This window comes from Mastomys coucha, unplaced genomic scaffold (genome assembly GCF_008632895.1).
Source record: "Mastomys coucha isolate ucsf_1 unplaced genomic scaffold, UCSF_Mcou_1 pScaffold15, whole genome shotgun sequence".
Classification (NCBI taxonomy): Eukaryota; Metazoa; Chordata; class Mammalia; order Rodentia; family Muridae; genus Mastomys; species Mastomys coucha.
In genome coordinates, this window is record NW_022196897.1 from 90768105 (window position 1) to 90785333 (window position 17229).

The 17229-nt window shown below is 42.2% G+C and overlaps 1 protein-coding gene across 3 annotated transcripts in view; it reads left to right on the top strand.

Moving 5' to 3' along the window:
• The window catches only part of LOC116090595, a 172997-nt gene that overhangs the window by 48597 nt on the left and 107171 nt on the right, over nucleotides 1-17229 (top strand). The window contains exon 2 of one of the 3 annotated variants that reach the window (XM_031371243.1): nucleotides 3887-3997. The exons of the other annotated variants lie outside the window; for them this stretch is intronic. Within the exon in view, the coding sequence (XP_031227103.1) occupies nucleotides 3954-3997 (44 nt within the window). The 5' untranslated portion in view covers nucleotides 3887-3953. The remainder of the gene's footprint in view (nucleotides 1-3886; nucleotides 3998-17229) is intronic. 3 annotated transcript variants of the gene reach the window in all.

Sequence of the window (17229 nt, forward strand, 5' to 3'; positions counted from 1 at the left end):
CCCCAGCGAGCTAAGTCTCTGGTTTCGGATTTGAGTTCTTTCAAGAACACAGCAGGGCCACCACAAAGAAGTGTGGAGAGAGGCACAGCTGGATTATTTCTCCATAAAGCCAAATCAGGTTTACATCCAGATCTACTTCCACCGCCTCAGTGCATAGCTGCTGTTCTCCACCATGTCTCCCTCACAGCCTCATGTGTCTCTTTCTCATGCTCTATCCATCTTCCAGGCAGTAAGTAGGAAGCACAACCTGCCATTCACTCCAACCAAGTGGGCTCACCGGGAGCTTCTCCCCCGTCCTTCCACACATAGATCCTTGGCTAGAACTAGCCATGAGGAGTTGTTCTGGGGGTGTGTAGCAGTTTGCTCTGGATAGCTGGGTAACCAGCCAGATACAGAAATTCTAAGAAAGAAGGGACCGTGGAGAAGCCACCACACATTTGTGGAAAGCATCCCTGTGACATTTTCTTTTCAGCCTTGGAAGTAAAGAGTAATGCATGGGCATCATCTCTCCTCACTTTCAGGTGAACTTTGGGCTCAATTATGCTCTGCATGGGAGAGTTAAAATGCGGTTGTCATCCTCATCCTTCCTGCATGCCTCCTTGCTGCTGACAGCTGGGGTTCATCTGATGGATTTTGCAGGAACAAAGACGAGAACTAGGGCAGCCCAGTACATGTCTGAGTGCAATTGAGCCTTCTTATTAATCAGCAGGAGTGAGGTCTGGTCTTTCCCTCCTTAACAGCAGCTGTGTTGATAATTAAACTCCATATCATTTTCATATGGACAGTTCTTGCTTTGTGGAGTTATGATATGCACAAATTTCAGTTAAATCAGACGGAGCATCACAGTACATTTTAAATTTCAGTTACCACAGGTATCAAACGTGAAAGCATCACTACCAGCTCTTCAGGCCATAGGCGATTATGTAAATAGGAAATGTATAGTTTATCCAGCGATTGGATGGATCGCTTCTTCCAAAGTCTTTGGAAATGATCACTATGCATCTGTTATGAAGTTGATAAACAGAGGACAAAATTAGTACCTCTTTGTTTACCAGTGACAGATTCAGGTGGTAGTTTATAACTATGGAAAATTGAATAAGGTAATGGTAGGTGTGAAGAAGGAGGAAGAGGAGGAGGAAAGAAGAAGGAAGTACAAAAAAGGAAATGAAAATCATGCTTTGCTCCTAACTTAAAAAAAAAAAAGGAAAAGAAAAGAGAGAAAAGCCTGAAACTAAAGTGATAATTTAACATAAATAGAGTCCTAGAATATTGTGGAGTGGTTTCCTCCAATCTGAAAACATTCCACCATGAAGGGAACTTCCTTAAATCCCAAGAGGTAGATAACATTTAGAAGGTTCAGGAAAGAAGCACACACTATTCTTAGGAAGTTCCTGAAACTTAGAACATTTACAAGATTCTACCACCACCACCACCACTATACCACCACCATCATCACCACCACCACTATCACCATCACTACCACCACCACTGAATTATTTAAATGGTAAGAAACACTGGAGAGAAGAGACTCTCAGATGAACTGAGAGGCCTTTGAGTCATGTAGGGAGCTCCAGGGATGTGGCTTCCATGAGTTGTCAACCTTGAGTTGTCGGTGGGCTAGTCAAGTCACCCATTATTCTGTAAGTGATCCCTCATCCATAGTCCTGCAATTAAGTCCAATAAACTCACTGAGTTATTAAGCTAGATTTTGGTGGAATTGTCACTTTAGTCTGATGAACAGATGTTTGTTCATAACTCCTGAGGAAAATTCACACAACCTAGAAGAAATTTCTGGCCATTCACGAGAATAGCAACACTACTGCCTCTTTGGGAGCCCTATTGTCCTAAGAGCTTAGTCAAGGCAAATTTATTGAAACCAGTGAAGAAAGTGGTTGTAATGGAAAGATAAGACTATTCTAGCTCAGTGACTTTGGCAAAATTCTGCACATTTAAGGATATTTTGGAGATAGCTCCTGACTTTGAAAGGGATATGACACAAACTTAAAGAGGTCTGTGACAAAATTCTAAGGCATAAAAGAAAGGTGCCTTCCTCCATGATGTAAGTTATATGAGGTCAAGAAGGTAATTACTGTCTAAGCTAGATAAAACAGTTTATAAGTAAATCAAGTGCTCTATCCACAATGCTTATAATGCATTAAACAAGTAAACATTAGTTCTATTTGTTTTATTTTTCTACATATTTAAGACTAGGGAAATATTTTAATGTTTTGACATTTCTCTTAAAGTCAGTGACTAATTACAATACTTCCCATTAGTTAGTAAGATAATTTTACAGTGTCTATCTATATGACCATTTGTGTAGTTCTGAACACAATATAAAGTTAAGATTATTTATAGTTCTGTTACATGATTTAACATTCAAATTAACTTTGCAACTTGGGGCAGATATAATCACTTTTATTTTGATTTGGTAAATAATACTCACAGTTATTAAGTTCAATAAGCACAGCTAAATAAGTAGGAGGGCTTGAACCAAGGTAGCTTCAGCTCCAATCCTTTATTCCTAATAACCTAATGCCTTGATACCAACACTTTACAATTAGTACCAGTGATACGTAAGATATAAATGATGAAAATGTCCTAGGTAATGAGTTCTCAGAAGTCTGTCATGTGTCACGTTATGCTGATGGTGGGTCAGAGTTTTCATGTTGGAAGCAGCAGAAACCAAGTCCAGCATGACAGATTACTACAGAAAGATCCCCAGTGGATTTTATTTAATTCACATTTGGGGTCAAGGAGTTCCTGAATTCTGCTATTATTAAAAGATGGAGTCTACTCTTCCCTCCTCTTGATAAAGCTGGGTTAGCTTTAACCCTAAGTCTATTCATTTATATTGATTATATTGATAATGTGGTAGAAGGTAGGTGTCAGATCTTGCATTATTCATCTCAGGACACTTTTCCATATGGGTGAACTGGGGTTCTCCACTTCATTGTGCTTTGGAATGGAGTTTTCTGAAGCAAACAGCTCGCTTCAGTAGGAAAGGGAATCCACTGGACAAATGTGGGATTGTTTGTAAGATTCAAGGGAAAGCTGAAGAGCAGAGGCCTCCAGCAGGAGTCACTCGACAGTCTTCCAAGGCACCACCTTCAGAGGTTGCAGGTCTGTCCTGAGATTCATGAGATGGTACCTGGGCAGAAAAGCTCCAGGTTCCCTTAAAAAGTTTGTATTTTGCGGTATGTATTTCCACCACCATACAGTATATGGATATGCTCCCAGAAGAAAGCAAGGGGCTATGAATAGGAGGACAGTGACTGCTGGTCATCTCTAAAGTAACAACTGTCCAGTGAAGTAGTTACTCTTCTCTGATGAAGATTTTAAAATACACACACACACACACACACACACACACACACACACACACACACACACCATACCACACACACTACACCACATACATGAAACACATACAGCACATACAACATACATACAAACACATCACAAACACACCACGTACACTACATCACATACATGCAGGACATACAAACACACCACACACACCACACCTCATACACTACACACATAAACACACACACACAAGTTTCAAGGTAAATAAATTGTTAGAAATTAGTGGAGCTTTATATTCATAGATGAAACATATAGTTTAATGTATGAGAGACATTGCATCTTTTACTCAAAGAAAGATAAAGGACACTAGGGCTAAGCACTCATTTTATAGGTGAGGTGAATAAGATAAGGGTATATTGAAGTCATGAAAAAAACCAATACTTGCACATGGACCTTTGGCAAAACAACAAGCAACCAACCAAACAAACAAACCCATGATCCCATTAAGTTAGCTGGATCTAGAAGGGATGGAAAAATGTATGTGGTATATTGGAAATGTGTATTCTTTCCTTTTTAGGTATCCCGACATATGCTGGTTGGGAAGATTCTTTGAGGCACCTCCCCAACTATACACATTGACCTCTATGTCTTCTCTTCAGGTATCCAATACAGCATCTCTTCTCTTCAGGTATCCAATACAGCCTCTCTTTTCCAATGTTAAATGTATTCAAGGGTATGTGCCAGGCAGTACTGCTCTGGGTCAGTCTAACACTGAAAGCAGATGTAACTCTCTGAAGTCTAGAGCAATCAATGCTCTATCAATACTCAAATTCTCTTAAAGAGTCAACGCGGTGACAGATGCATTGTGTTTTCAGCCTCCTGACTTTTAATGGATATTTGCATAAAAGTGGCCTCTTCTCCTCAGCTTCTGACAGGTCCCACTCTCCCAGAGTCTCAGGACTGCTAGTGAGTTGTGTAGATTGGACTGAATGCTCATGGCAACTGAGAAGAAAAGAACTGGAGACGCTGAACCGCCATTGGAGTATGGCTAGATTTTTGTTATTAATGAAAGCCCATGGCAAGAGATCAAAACCAGGGTGGCAATGGGAAAGAACACAGTACACTGAAACAACCAAGTAGGGGCTGCAGAGACTGTGCCATGGTTAAGAGCACTTGTAGAGGACCCAAGTTCCCAGCACCCACACTGAGTGTTCCACAAATATGTGTCTCTATAGTTCCGGGGAATTCGAGTCCCTCTTTTGACTTCCAAGGGCACATGCCTTACCCTCTGGCGTCCAACTGACACACACGCACGCGCGCGCACACACACACACACGCACACACACACACACGCACGCACACATGCACACATGCATATGATTAGCAAATAAACCTATAAGACAACAAAGTCAGTAGGAACTAGTACAGCTTATCAGATCTAGGGATGCTTTAGCGCTACAAGCAGGATTTCCAAAGAGCAGCAGGAAACAGAGATACAGGCACCACTCAGCTTTGCTCCTTGATTGACTCTGTGTTGTGGGGTTTTCTTTGCCTTAACAATTTGCTGTTGCTGCCCTAGGGATTTTCTTGTCTTCCCTCCTCACATCTCAGTATTTTCTGTCTTAGTAGTAAATTATTTTTGTTATCCTTAAAGACTTCGGCAAGTTAATAACTTTTCATCTCCTAGTCTGTTTTTCCATATGACTAGGTGTTTTAAAAATTGCTAGTGATCCTTTTTGTTGTTGTTGTTCAGTATGTACCCCTTATTAAAATGTGGGCAAACTCTAAAAATCTAGACCAACATGGGGTACTACTAGATGATAAGAAAGGATGGGGAGTAAGCAAAAGAATATGGGGACATGAAAGAGGAAGATGGGAGAAGGACCCAGAAGGAAGAACAGAGACAATAGAGAGTGGAGGGATGGGGGATGGAAACCACAGAAAAACACTATAATAGAGATACCATATATCACAATGGCATAGAACACAGGATGTGTTGATTTAAAAACTAAAAACACTTTAGAAAGTGATCGTTGTGTCTAAGGGGCCAACTCTGCTCTCCCTAAGGCTTGCTGTCTGTAGGCTGTTTCGTTGAGAATGAATAAAATCAGGACTCACGATTTTAAAGGGTCCACCCTGGGAAATGTGGGAATCACAGTTGTCAATAGGGACTGCTTTGTGGACTCCCCCCCCCCACCATGTTTTTTGAAAGACATGTTTTTTTGATGTCCCTGCCACGGTTTTGCCTCCTCTAGAAATAATAGCCAGGGTTGCCGTTATTTGTGATAGGAGAGTCTGCAGAACCGATGTTGGCTTCAAGGTAAAGGTTTTGGCAGATCCAATGCCATCTCATTGGTTACAAAGCCCTCCTGGAAGGCGCGCAATTATTCAGCTTGCACAGCACAATTAAGTAAACAATTCATTCTGGCTCTCTATTGATCCTCCCGTGCAGAGGGATGGGGTGGCTTGGGAGATTGCAAATGGAGCAGTAGCCTTTTCCCTGGACGGAGGTGGTTTGGAGCGATTTGTTAGGGAAGTAACCACATCGTGCCTCCATCTGATGGCTGGGCAGTGACCCGTGGGAAACAGACTGGGGTTTTGAGGCCCATGGAGAGGCGGTTACATCTCAGCATCCAGGATCCCAGCTGGCAGAAATATGTGAGGATTATACTGATATGATTCTATTCAGTTTGTGCTTTAGTGAAAGTCGTATCTTTAAAACCCTCTTTGTAAGTAAAGTGAGCTCCCGTGTGTGTCTCTGTGGGCTCTGAGGGACGGTCTCCTCCACGTTGGCTGTTTAGGCCCCGCAGCCCATTTACTGTGGCTCAGAGGCTCTAGGTATCTCTAGGTTAATTGGCTTCTCTTCGTTCTTGTTTACATTTGTGACTGTCAACGATAGCGTATCTATTCAGGGTAAATGGTTTGAGGAAATCTAAAACTTGGTTTCAGGATTCTGTCCTCTACTGGTGGTAAATCATGGCACAGCCCAGCAGTCTTAGGCTGGATGAGGTTTCTTGTAAATAAAACAGTTGTGTTTATAAACTGGAAAGTGCCGTTCATGGGCTTGGAGAGATTGTGCAGTGGCTAAGAGCGCTCTCCTGGCTCTCTCCGCCTCCCCGGGGACCCTCTCTCAGTTTCCAGCACCCACACAGTGGCTCACAATCATCTGTAACTCCAGTTCCAGGGAGTCTAATGCCTTCTTCTGGCCTCCACCATCACCAGGCATGCAAGTGAGGCACACACCTGCATCCAGGCAAACACCCATATGCAAAAAATAAAAATAAACATCTTTTTAAAAGAGTGCTTTTCAGATTAAGGTATTTCTTGACCAGAGTAATGCATGCTATGCTGACTGACTCTCTGCATCTCTTCTGATTCTTGCTTTTTAGTCCTAAAACACAATTTAACAATCATTTCCTCTACATACCCTTTCACAAACATAATCTCTCTCTCTCTCTCTCTCTCTCTCTCTCTCTCTCTCTCTCTCTTTGCGTCTGTCTCTCTGTCTCTCTCTGTCTCTGTCTCTCTCTCTCTGTCTCTCTCTCTCACACACACACACATGCACACACACACAGCAATTTACTAATTTGGATGCTTTTTCTAGTTGGGAAAAGTAGGTAATCTGGACCCAAACTTTTCAAAACTTATTAAAGGTATATGTGATATATATTGTTCATATATAAGCATATATGAATATGTATGAGATAATATATGAATATGTATGAGTGATGTTTATAATTCATTGCTAGTCTACCATAGTTAACAATGGACTTATATATTTTAGCAAGTTGCCACTTGCTAGGAATTCTTTGAAGATTCAACACTTGCAATTTGTAAATATAAATAAATCTTAATAAAATGGCTAACACAGGGCTAGGAAGTTTTCTGTGTATAGGTAAGGACAGGACTCTGTGTCCGAGCACCAAGCTGTGCACAGGTGTGGCGGCCACCTGTTATTATCTCAGAGCCTTGGAAACTAAGATAGGATCTCTGGAGTAGGCTAGCTAGCTAGAACCCCCACCTCAGTAAACAAAATGGAGAGGGACTGATGAGATACCTCACATCAACAAACACAGGAACATGCAGATACACACAGACATACCACACACGTACATGTGCAATGGATACTAAGTTTCTCTTCAGAACTTGGGAATCTGTAGCAAGCCCAGGCTTTGGAAAACTAGGCTCCTCTTTGCATCAACCCACACATCCCTAGTGTTTAGATTTGGTCTAAGGATTTTTCTGAGGATTGGACACTGCTATAGTTTATTTCTGAACTCTCCCTCAAAGGCTCATGTATTAAAGGTTCAGCCCTCAGGATGGTTCTGTTAGGAGGTGGCCAAAAATTCCAAGGTGAGGCCTGGTGGAGGTTTTAGATCATGGGGGATATGGCTTTGAAGGGGACTGGGAGATCTATCTTTGTTTTTCGGTCCCAATAGAGGCAAGCAGGTTTGCATACCTGTATGACATGCTGCGCTGCCTCACCACAGGCTCAAGAACAATGGGGGCCCTGGACTAGGACCTCTAAAACTGTGATCCCAGACAGCCTTTCCTCCATGCATGCTGACTATAGCAGGCGTGTGACCTAGAAACTACTAACACGCACCCTCTTGGGGTGACACAATCCGAGTCTGAGATTTCTGGATTCTGATTTGCTGGTGGTGAGCAATGGAAGAAGACAAAACTATTTATTGATGCAGGGTCTCTGTTGAGCCCCGAGCTTGCCAATTTGGGCTTGCACTGCTCCATAGATCCCTTTGTTCTCTGTCTTGAGTGTTTTTACGTGGGTTCTGAACTTTGGTCCCATGTTTTCCTGGCACGTGCTTTATCTACTGAGCCAGCTCCCCAACCCTGGACCCACCGATTCCGCTCTTCCCTTTTCACTGTGTGTCACTGGGCAGATGATAAACCCATTAGCTAATCAGTGTGGTGGAAGCTGGGAGGCTAGGATGCTGCATAGCTCTAGCCGTGCCACAGCTGCTTATGTTTGTGGAGGACTAACAAGGTGGTGTCCTCTAGGGAAACCTATGGTTGCCAGATGTTGAACAGGGTGTCCCAGAGTGTCACCTTGTAGCATCTCTGTCCATGCGGGCCCACCAGTTGAGTCTAGGGTTTGGTGTGGGCTGTGAAGACTGAGCTGAAAGGAGTGCTGGTGGATCCACTAGAAAGAATATGGATGGTAGTGAAGGGGATTTCTGTAAAGGCAATACTCACTTTCTTGAAGGTAGTCATGATGACTGTATCTAAAGATGATCATAGTGCGCTGGAGAGATGGCTCAGTGGATAAAGGTGCTTTGTACCAAACCTACTGAGTTCAGGGATCCACATGATGGAAGGAGAGAGCCAGTTCCTGTGTGTTCTCACACACACACACACACACACACACACACACACACATGATCATGTGCTTTCACACACACACACACACATGCACACACACACATACGCACACATACACACACACACACACACACACACACACATACACATACACAATGATCCTGTACTCTTAATTTCTTAGGGGTTCCCATAGCAGCAGATTATTATGCTAAAAAATAATTTTGAAATGTCTTTACTTTCTGTAGAAAAATGTAATGCACTGGAGAGAATGAGTGAAATGGTAGACTTGGGTTTTTCATCTTTTCCCTTTCCCTCTTCTATCTAGCCTGCCAGTCCTTTGTCTGTGGACATGTAAGTCTAGAGGTGATTTACGGAAGTGGAGATGGTGGCTGTCTCCTTTTTCTTGTGACATAATGAAATGCCAAGAATTTCCTCATGTTGTCTTTCGATTAAGGTTTATTACCTAAACTGCAAGGTGTCAGTTAAATAGCAAACTGAACAGAAGAGTTAAGTTGGATCTTTCTGTTGACAAGAAAATTATCCACACCCTCTCAGGAACTCACCAGTGAATTATAGAACCCAGTGGGACATTTCTTCAGCTCTTTTGGAGCAGGCTATGTTAATTCTTTTTTGCAAATTGTTTTAGAAGAATCTTGTTGGGATGATAGAACTGATTCACAAAGAAGTTGGCTTGATTTTTATCTCCCAATATCAGTTATAAATGTTTTTTATTTCGCTCAGTGGACAAAGCCTTTGTAAACTTATTTTCTGTGGCAGACAACTATCTGAGCAGGAACATTACATTTTACAGTGGGGTAAGCGATGTTTGGGGAAAGCATTACTTAAATTGAGCTGGTCATTTTGTACATGAGAATGTGAAATCAAGTCAGAGGAGTAATTGCTCTTTCCACACTTGACACTTGCAAGGGCCGTGGGCCCTAGGAAATAACTTCTTGTTAAGAAGAAAGCATTTCAGTGGCTATCTTAAAACAAACAAAATTAGTACTAGCTTTAAAGCTCTCAGGCTAACATCCTCAACTTACATCGACTGCCCATAATTTTAGGAAAAAGTGGATAGCTCTCCCACCAGATAATTTTCTCTCTCTCTGTGTGGAAGCCATTTATAGCTCATATAAAATTGTCCTTCTGACATAAGCAAATGTATTTATAAAGCTTAGAGATCAAAGCCAGTATGAAAAACTTCAGAGCTGTGTCTTCCAGGGCGCTGGAATTCAGTCTAACGTGTTCCTGTGAGATGAGTCCCAATTTGAAAGAAATATTTTACACAGATTTCTTTCTGAATTTGTGTCAAAATAGCTTTGTAAAGCAGAGTTAAAGGTAAGCGTTGGTAGAATGAGGGGCAAGAAGCCTCCGGTGCTGAAATGTCATTTGGAATGGGAACATTAGAACTAAAATATGATATTTTACATTTCTCTTTTCAATGTTCCCTCTATAAATTCATAGTCTGCTCCCTTTTTTTATGTTGAAAAGGAGCTGGGATTGGATTTTTAGAATGTGGGGGAGAAACTTATGCAGTGAGATCTATAGACTTAGCAAATAGAAATATTTACATTTTAATACAGATTTCATTGCTATTTCCAGCTTAGTGAAAGAAAGCGGTGCCATCATGAACTAAATAATGGTATTATTTGAACTGAATTAAAGCTTATTTTTAGTTCAAGTTTGTTTATTTTCAGCAACATATTTTGAGATTAAAATCCCTCCCCTGTCTCTTCCCCCAACCCCTCTCTCCCTTTGTCTTTCCCTCCATCTTTATCAGTTAAAAGAATTTGTGCCCAAATTTTTTTCTCTAGTTTGCATTAGACGGCACACGTCTTTCCCCAGTGACTGGAGGAGGAGGGGAAGAGATTACTAAGACACAGATGATGCTTGGCTGTTGGTCCTCCCATCCCTCCTCCCACTGTGCATGCTGCTTCTGCACACCTAGTTCAGCTGGCAGAACTGCCTCTGGACCAGTGAGCTCCTGCTTTGGTTTTATCATTCACTAACTGTCCGATTTTGACTGGCTAAACTTTTCTGAGTCACACTGTCCTATATACCCAGATGGTAGGGGATGGTCAACCAAACCTTTCCTTGTTCCTCCATACTCTGTATTTTCTTGGGTCTCTTTCTGGGAACATCTTACCATAGTGTATGTCCTACACAACTGACAGGTTGATGGGGGATTTTACCTGTGTCTCAAAGTCATGGAGAAATCACCCCAAAGTCTGCTGCTCTCCGGGGTCCTAATCCAGACGCAAAGAAGTTGTGTCTGTCTGTCTCTCCGTTTCCCTCCCTCTGATTTTTCACTTGAGTCTTACTACCTCCATATCACCTCATTTGTCATCCATGCACCCGGCTGTTCTTGCCGCTCACTTCCCCCTCAGTTGACAGTGACTTGACTAGACCATAGGCAAGTGAAACCACCCTTATAAACGCTCCCGACCAGTTGTCAAGGCATCTCCATTTTCTGCAGGATGGCAGAGTGCTCTCTTTTGATTACTCTCCCCATGCCACACCATGTTCCACTTGTAGCCTCCTGCAGATCCTTCTGGTATGCCAAACTTTCTCTCTTTCCAGGAAACATCAGTGTTCTATCAGCAACACACCCTCTCTCACTTTCACACACACACAGCTTTCTCTTCCTGCACATCTCAGCTTACCTGTTGCCTCTCCAGAGAGATCACCCAGACTAAGCAGTTCTCCCTCTCTTTCTCTTTCCTTCTGTCTTTTTTTTTTTTTTTTAATTTCTTTGGCACTCACTTAAGGTTGTCAAGTATGAACCTTTATGAAATTTAGTTGTGCGATTCTTATAAAGGAAGCCCATTTCCCTATAACTGAGCCTCACTTAGCTCATGAATCTTCGTATGAGTTGAGTCACAGCAAAGTTAAACTGCTTTAGAGTTAAATAATGCAGTGGCCCAAAGGAAAGTTTCATCAGTTCAAGATGAATCCAGATAACTCTGGATTTTCTAAATTACTATTTTGTAAATGTCCCGTCAACAGAAATGTTTTTTCTTTCTTTCTTTCTTTCTCTCTCTCTTTTTTCTTCCTTCCTTCCTTCCTTCCTTTCTTCCTTCCTTCCTTCCTTCCTTCCTTCCTGTCTTTTTCCCCCCCAGGAGAATTAAAATTGAGGTGAAAGCTAATACTGGTTAGTTTTTGTCAGCTTGATACAAGCTAAGGTCATCTGGGAAGAGAGCACCTTAATTGAGAAAATCCCTCCATAAGATTGGCTTCTACGAAAGTCTGTGGGGACATTTTCTTGATTAATGGTTGATGTGGGAAGGTCAAGACTACTGTAGGTGGTTTCATTCCTAGGCAGGTAGTCCCAGCAGGTGTAAGAAAGACATAAGAGCCCAGGGAACGTGTAGTAGGCAGCATTCTTCCTTGGCTTCTGCCTCAGTTCCTGCCTTTAGGTTCCTTCCTTGAATTCTTGCCCTGACTCCTTTCCTGATGGACTGAGTGTGAACTGTAAGATGAGATCAACTTTTCTCCCAAGTTGCTTTTGGTAGCGGTGCTTATCATCGCAATAGAAAGAAGCTAGCTAAGACAGTGCTGATGCTCATTCTGAGTATCAAGAGAAAGGTGTCTAATTGGTGCCATTGTCTGTCATCAATGGCCCTGGTTGAGGTGTATTGGGATTGAATAGCCTTCTCCCTCTTCAAAATTCTGACATTGAAAATAAGACAAAAGAAGAAGGCATGTGAAGACCAAAATAGCTCGACTCTCATTAGTAAAGCCGATATTAGACAATGCATGTTATATTTGCAGGCAAGTGAATTTGCTCATCACCGCTCCAACCTGCAAAAAACGTTCCTAAAATAGTCTCCAACAGTAAATGCTGAAGTTGTTTTAATTAGAAAAGAACAATGGGTGTCTTAATCTTTATTCTCCGTGTGTCTCCACTTGAGGCAGAGGAGCTTGGGCTAGCCTTGGTGGAATTGTCTCATATAGTTTTAGTTATTAGTCATATATAATTATTACATAAAATAATTTATTATATAAAGTTATTTATAACACACACACACATATCTTTGGTTGGTCTATATTATGAATTTTGTAAAGAGTTGAATGAATGGAACCATTTGCCATACTGAATGTGTTTAAAATTTAACTTTCGAACAAATATCAGGGAATGAGGATTATCTTTTAGATGTTCATTTGAATTTCTTCCTCCCTCTCTTCATCCTCCATCCCTACGTCTAGAAACAAAATGTGCCACTATGTGCTCTCTAAGATGGGCACCTTTCAAGATGAGCCTCCTGATGTTAGCATCCTGTACCAAGTCCCTTTGCTTCGACCTGTGGCTTGCTTTCAGCAGGCCCAGCGTTGCTTTGACCTGTGGCTTGCTTTCAGCAGGCCCAGCGTGGAGAAGGTGATACACCTCACTTCTGAGATGGCATAGAAACAAACTTTGACTTCTGTCTTGGAATCCCTCCTCCTCTTCTCTCTGTCTGAGGAAAGGCAGCTACTGCACTGAGGGCTACCCTGTCAAGAAGCCCCTGTGGCAAAGAACTGCAGCCTCCTATGTAACAGCTCCTGAGGAACTAGATTTTGCCAGTTCGCTTGAGTGATTTCAGAAGTGGACCCTTCCAAGTTGCCTCCTTGTTAAGTTTGCTTCATTTCTTTTTTCTTTTTCAATTTTTTCAAGACAGGGTTTCTCTGTGTAGCCCTGGCTGTCCTGGAACTCACTCTGTAGACCAGCCTCGAACTCAGAAATCCTCCTGCCTCTGCATCCCAAGTGCTGGGATTAAAGGCGTGTGCCACCACCGCCCTGCTTTCAATTTCTTGATGGATCTCGAGCCAAGGATCCCCAAATAAGCTCTGCATCCTTCATTTCTTGAGAAAAACAGTGAGTTTTAAACTACAATGTTTTAGGCATTATGTATTGCAGTTATAAAAATAGCAAGTTCTTACTTTAATGACTTTCCTATTAAGTATTTCCAACACTTAATAGGAAAGAGAGAAGGGAACAAAGAGAGAGGTGGTTCTCAGAATGGTCTCACGGTGTTCTTTGCAATATTTACTGGCTGGAAACAATCAGGACATTTGTTGGATTGATGTAGGAATCATAATTTCATGTTGTCTTGAAGGAGAATGAGGTCTTTGTGGGAGAAGGCAGACAACTGTTGGAGGGATAATTAGCTGTCTTTTAACAGTATTTATTGTTAAGTACACTTGCCTGGGTTAATTGTTGCTCCTTAAATGAGGAGGACCACATGAGAATCCAAGTAATTACAGCACACACTATTAGAAAAAATATTGAAAATGATGCTTGCAAAAGAAAATCCTGTAGAAATGAAGCCCAGAAAGTCTGACAAAGATGACTAAGTCAGTTCAATGGTTTCAAAATGGCTAGGTCAGCAAGTTGACACCTTCAGCTAATTTCTATAACCTTCAGCTATTGCTGTATGTTTTGAATATTAATGTAGTATGTGGAGAGGCCAAGAAGATCTCATAGCTAGACCCCAAAATAAGGTAACACACTAAAGAAAGGAAAGGCAGGAGAGTGAATAGGAGCATATCCTCTGGAGTCAGTTGGGCAGGATTTGAGTTAAGATTGTATCAGGCTAGTCTAGTGAACTTTGGTACATTGTTTAACCTACTTGAGCCCACGCTTTCTTGATGTTGAGATCATTGTAAAAAGATATATCACAGACTAGACTGTATGACTCACTCTTAACATCCCTGTACTTAGGAGGCTAAGGTGGGAGGAAGGTATCTTGGCTATCTAGCAAGACCCTGCCATAATAAACAACCAATAAATAGACAAAAATATATGCCATGGAATTTGGAATATAATGGAATGTTAGCTATTATTAAGTATTCACATTATAACACAAATACTAAGTATTGTGCACACACATAGTAATGTATAATAATTCTTTGCACCTTTCCTCCAACTCTCTAAAACCTAGTGCCTTGTATTTTCTGAGCATTTTTGTTTGTCTGGTTTGATTTGGTTTGGTTTTCTGAGGGAGGGGTTTCTCTGTGTGGCCTGGGTTGTCTTGCAGCTCACTCTAAGCACCAGGCTGGCCTCAAACTTACAGAGATGCTCTTGCCTCTGCCTCCTGAGTGTTAGGATCAGAGGTGTGGGCCCCCACGGCCCAGCTTTTGAGTTTTTTATAGCCCATTGGACAACAAGGCTGGGAGAGCACAGCTTTTGCTCACACTTGTTGCTTGGGAGGACTCAACTTTCAACAAAGAAAGAGTGAGTTGCTGCCATTGATTTTTTTCCCCCAAGATCATCAATCCTCCCCATCCTCCATGTTTGCAGCAACCATGTTCACATTCTTAGAACTTGGAAAAGAATAGAAGTTTAGTGTGATCAGGGTGACTTGATGTGTCTTTAAAATGGCCATGGAGCAAGCTATTTGGCAAATCGGACCTTCTTGTCTTCATACTCCTCCAGTTTGTGGGAAAAGATTAAAGCATTGAGTGTGGGGCTCAACTCGGTTCTTTTGAAAACACTGTAACAAATCTAACTGACCCCAATGAGGAGAAAGACTGCCATGTGGGGAACTGTGCATCAAAAACATATTAGGACGAAGAAAAAAATTAATCCATGCAAAGTAATGGAAGCACTGGGTACTTTTAATTTTTTAGTGGCCCAGAGGCACTGTTATCTGTCTTTTTTCTGGGAAACCACTCATCACACAGCTATTGGGAAAAGGGAGCACTCTGGCCTCGTTTCTGGGAGCAGTCCAATGCAGTATGGATATTAATTAAATTTATTAAACAAATAACACAGCGACTTGGGGGAAGCAGGGGTCCATCTGCCAGCTCCGCAGACAGATCTCTGCAGAGACGTGGACTGAATGGTAGTTAGAGGGAAGTTGCCTAGCTCAGCAGATGGGCTCTTGTCTCCAGTGGGGGAGATTTGGTGGCGGTCCAACAACTCTTTTTCCCCTCCAGGTTTTTGTTCCTTGCAACTGTGATTGAAGAAGCCCTCCTCTGTCTTTTCCCAGCCTGAACCTCCCTCCCTTCTACCCCTCCCCTCTTTGTTTATGTGAGCAATGTTTAAATCTGAGTGATTTGTTCAAGAAGCAAGTCCCGGCTGATCTCATTTTGTGTATGTGCCCCAAAGCTCATGCAGAAAATAATTAGGAAGGTGTAATCCCATTGACTGTACATCCACTTGTGTACACTGCTGCAGCCCAGCCTTGTGTCCTGGAAAAAAACCGCTCTGGGCCAATTTGAATTTGCCAGAATCCTCATCTTCTGCACTGGGAAGTTTATATGATTCTGAGGTGTAGATGTGTATTATTCTTAAAGTGGTCCCTTTGATTTCTTTCTGACCTTTGTGACTTTTAAAGTGTGTGTGTATGTGTGTGTAGGGGTATATGTATATGTCTGTATATGTGTGTATATGTGTGTGTATGTGTGTATATATGTGTGCACATGTGTGTATGTCTGTATATGTGTGTGTGTGCACGTGTGTGTGTGTATGTATGCTTAAGGATTATTGCTCAGATTCTGATGGCAAGCATCTGTTGAGGTGCCGTCCATCGGTGTCTCCACTGCGGACAATAGTGGTCTTCCCTGTCTTCTAGAAATGTATTTTCTACCTTCTCCCCACATCACTGTAGAGAGAAGGTGAGCATGAAGCCCATGTGTACTGAGGAACCACTCTGCTCTCAGTTGTTTAGCGCTTCTCAGCACTTGGTGTATTTTTGACCCGAAGTCCATTTCGATAGAATGTGGGTTAATGTAAATCTCCTCATCACTCCTTCTCTGTCCTCAAATGACTGCCAAGATCATTTTACGGAAGGATCCTGCATCTCTGACAATGTCCCTTTACGTGGAACCAATGCCTCCAACAGGGAGCCACACAAACCTTTCGATCAATTTATGTGTCCTATTGACAGCAAAATTTGGACTAAATAGATACCCACCTTGGGCTGAGTCCTGAAACACCCTTGCCTTAGAGAGATAGGTCTATTTCTGGCCAACCTACCAGTGGACATATTTGCCAGACATAAAGTAAGTCCTCCAATCCAAATGGTCTCCCTTCCTCTCCAACAAACCCACTGTGCTGTGCCAGCAGAGGCCTCAGCTGTTACAGAACCCAGAGATAAGAGTAGATGAATGCAGAATTATGACTTTCCCTAAGGTATACTGAGGCTTAGAGAGATTGAGGACAAACCTGTAATTCTGATGGTAAGTTCTAACAGATGAACGTATCTTTTGAAGTATAACAGAATCTTAGCGGGCAAGCCTGTACAGATGGTCAGTTCTGGGCTGGGAAGATGGCTCTGTGGTTAAAGCTCCTGCTCTGAAAGTGGAAAGACCAGAGTTCAGATCCTCAGGAACCATGTAAAGTCCTGTGGGTATGGTGACCTGCCTGTAATTCCAGCCTCAGTGGGCAGAGGTGGGATCCTCAACAAGACTAGTTATAGCGGAAAGCTCTGGGTTTGATTGAGAGACCCTGCCTTAACTACTAATAAGGTGGAAGAGCCATTGAGAATGATGCCTGATATCAACCTGGGTCCTCCACTTGCATATTCACACACATGCACTTATACCTCCCACACACTAAACACACACACACACACACACACACACACACACACACACGCA